Source organism: Nanorana parkeri, unplaced genomic scaffold (assembly GCF_000935625.1).
Source record: "Nanorana parkeri isolate BGI_ZX_2015 unplaced genomic scaffold, ASM93562v1 scaffold81, whole genome shotgun sequence".
Lineage (NCBI taxonomy): Eukaryota > Metazoa > Chordata > Amphibia > Anura > Dicroglossidae > Nanorana > Nanorana parkeri.
Window position 1 is genome coordinate 708,160 of NW_017306349.1, and position 2,479 is coordinate 710,638.

Here is a 2,479-nt window from a genome sequence, read left to right on the forward strand (position 1 = left end):
TAGTTTGTGGTTTCACCACAGCTGGAGTGCCCAGGTTGCCCCCCCCTGACCCCGCAGTGATGAAAAGACAAGAAGGAAGCAGATAAGACTCACCGGGTTACTGGTGTCTCCGGGTCCGGCGGACGTGTTCAGATGTTCGATGACATCCTTCAAATCCTGGGACATGCGTTTCAGTTGTGCGTCGATGTTTTCTGCCAGCTTGTACCTGTGGAGAAGGAAGATCGGTAGACATTCCATGACATGCAATGAGAGATAAAGGCGCCTCCTTGTAGGCAGTGAACTCTAGGACTGAATACATTCACAGCTAGGGTCATGTGATTAACCCCTTTCCCCCGGAAGTGTTACATGGGCCCGCTGTGGTTGGCTGTCTCAGTGATTAGGAGCCGTCCTACCGGCTGCGGGAGTTATCGGTCACAGTGCTGCGGGTGCGCCATTGAGCAAGCTTCCAGCTCGAAACCATGACCCATACCTGCCAGCAGAAAATAAAACCCACCGCGGTTCTGCAAATATGTGTACAACTCGCAACAAGGGGTTAAAGCAGGGGCGGGCAAACGCTGGCCCTCCAGCTGTGGTGAAACCACAAATCCCATCATGCCTCTGGGAGTCATGTCTGTGGCTGTGAGAATCTTGCAATGCCTCATGGGATTTGTAGATCCACAACAGCTGGAGGGCCGGAGTTTGCCCACCCCCGGGTAAAGGAAGCCAAGCGTCCGGCATTTTTAGGAGCTCAGCAGTGGCAGCCCCCTTTGTTTACGACTCAACAAGTTGACTTTAACCCCTTCATGACTGAGGCCTTTTTTTACTTTTTTGTACCCATGTTATATTCCACATTTTAAGTGCACGCTCATACAGAGTCCTACTCCCGGGAAGGAGAGGTGCAGCATGTAATTTGCGTGCAGTCACCTGTACATCCCTATGAGAGCATGCAACTACACGCCGACCTGAACCTGCACATCCATGCAGAGACCTGCTCGCAGGAAGGAGAGGTGCAGCATGTAATTGCATGTAGCCGTGTGTACATCCCTATGAGAGCATGCAACTACACGCCGACCTGAACATCCATGCAGAGACCTGCTCGCAGGAAGGACAGTTGCAGCATGTAATTGCGTGGAACCGAACGCACATCCCCATGAGAGCATGCAACTACACGCCGGCCCGAACCTGCACATCCATGCTGGTTCGGGTGCCCTCACAATAAGCCACACGCAATTATACGCTACATCTGTCCCTCCCGGGTCCCTGCACGGGCACGCACTCTATATGGATGTGCACGCCTGTGTGAATGAGGCCTTAAAGGGGAAGTCTAAACCATGTGTAGGTAAACGCCGGCCCTCCAGCTGTGGTGCAACTACAGATCCCATGAGGCATTGCAAGACTGACAGCCACAGGCATGACCCCCAGAGGCAGAGGCTTGATGGCATCTGTAGTTTGACCACAGCTGGAGGGCTGGAGTTTGTCAACCCCTCCCCCCTTGTCTAAGCATCCTGATTGCTAACACAATGTACTGCCAAAGTGCAGTCACCGGGCGATTTCGAGCGATACCCCGACCTCCGTCCCGTGACCTCCGGTATAGGAGAAGGTTTTGCAGGTCATGTGTCCAATCCTCGCTTTCACAAAGCTATTTACTAAGAAATGCGATTTCGCAGCGCCCCCCCCCCATCTTACGTCTTCTCTCTTTCTTCGTCTGCGTGCTGGAGGTAGATGGTCCCGTTCTGCTCCTTGACCGAGTCCTCCAGAGGGCTCAGGATATCTTCCAGCTCCTTCTGCTGAGAGAGGATGAAATCTAATCCCTGATCCAACCTAAGAGGGGAAAAAAGTGAACACATAAGAAATGTGAATTTCAGGCATCAGATAAAGACGTCTACGGGAACGGCTTTACATGCCAAAGGATTTTTTATTTCAGCCCATCCAGTCCTGAGATTTACACAGCAAAGCAAGGCTGAAGAATGCAGATATGGATGGACAATGAAAGAGCAGCAGGAGGACCGAGGAGGTCATGTGTCTGTTCACTTTGCTTACTCCTTCTCTCGGCACACCCGATTGGCTGCTTGTGCTGCCGCCACCCTCTCACAGTCACAGGCAATGCAAGATGATGATGATGATAAGGGGGTCAAATTCGGGCACTTACACTGCTTGTATTATACAGAACCGTATCTGTAAATACTGGCAGTCCTCCCCGGGTTACATACAAGATCGGGACCGGAGGTTTGTACTTAAGTTGAATTTGTATGCAAGTCGGAACAGGTACATTTTTTAAGTGCAACTCCAGCCAAAAAAACATTTTTTTAGTTTTGGTTAGCACAGGGAAGGGTCACGTTTGTTTTGCTGTCTGTTCCCCTTCTTCAGAAGATTATATTATAATAAAAAAAATATTTTTTTTATTTAAAATGACACCAAAAAAAAGAAGTTTTTTTCTATTTTTAACTTTATTTTATAAAAAAAATTTTTTATTTGCATTTTTAATTTTTATTTATTTTTT

The 2,479-nt window shown here is 49.0% G+C and overlaps 1 protein-coding gene across 1 annotated transcript in view; it reads right to left on the reverse strand.

Annotated features, from left to right (window-relative positions):
- NUP62CL (nucleoporin 62 C-terminal like) overlaps positions 1-2,479 on the reverse strand; it is a 22,432-nt gene that overhangs the window by 3,489 nt on the left and 16,464 nt on the right. The window contains exons 11-12 of the mRNA XM_018576964.1: positions 1,666-1,800; positions 94-205 (exon numbers count right to left, since the gene is read on the reverse strand). Of these exons, the coding sequence (XP_018432466.1) occupies positions 94-205; positions 1,666-1,800 (247 nt within the window). The remainder of the gene's footprint in view (positions 1-93; positions 206-1,665; positions 1,801-2,479) is intronic.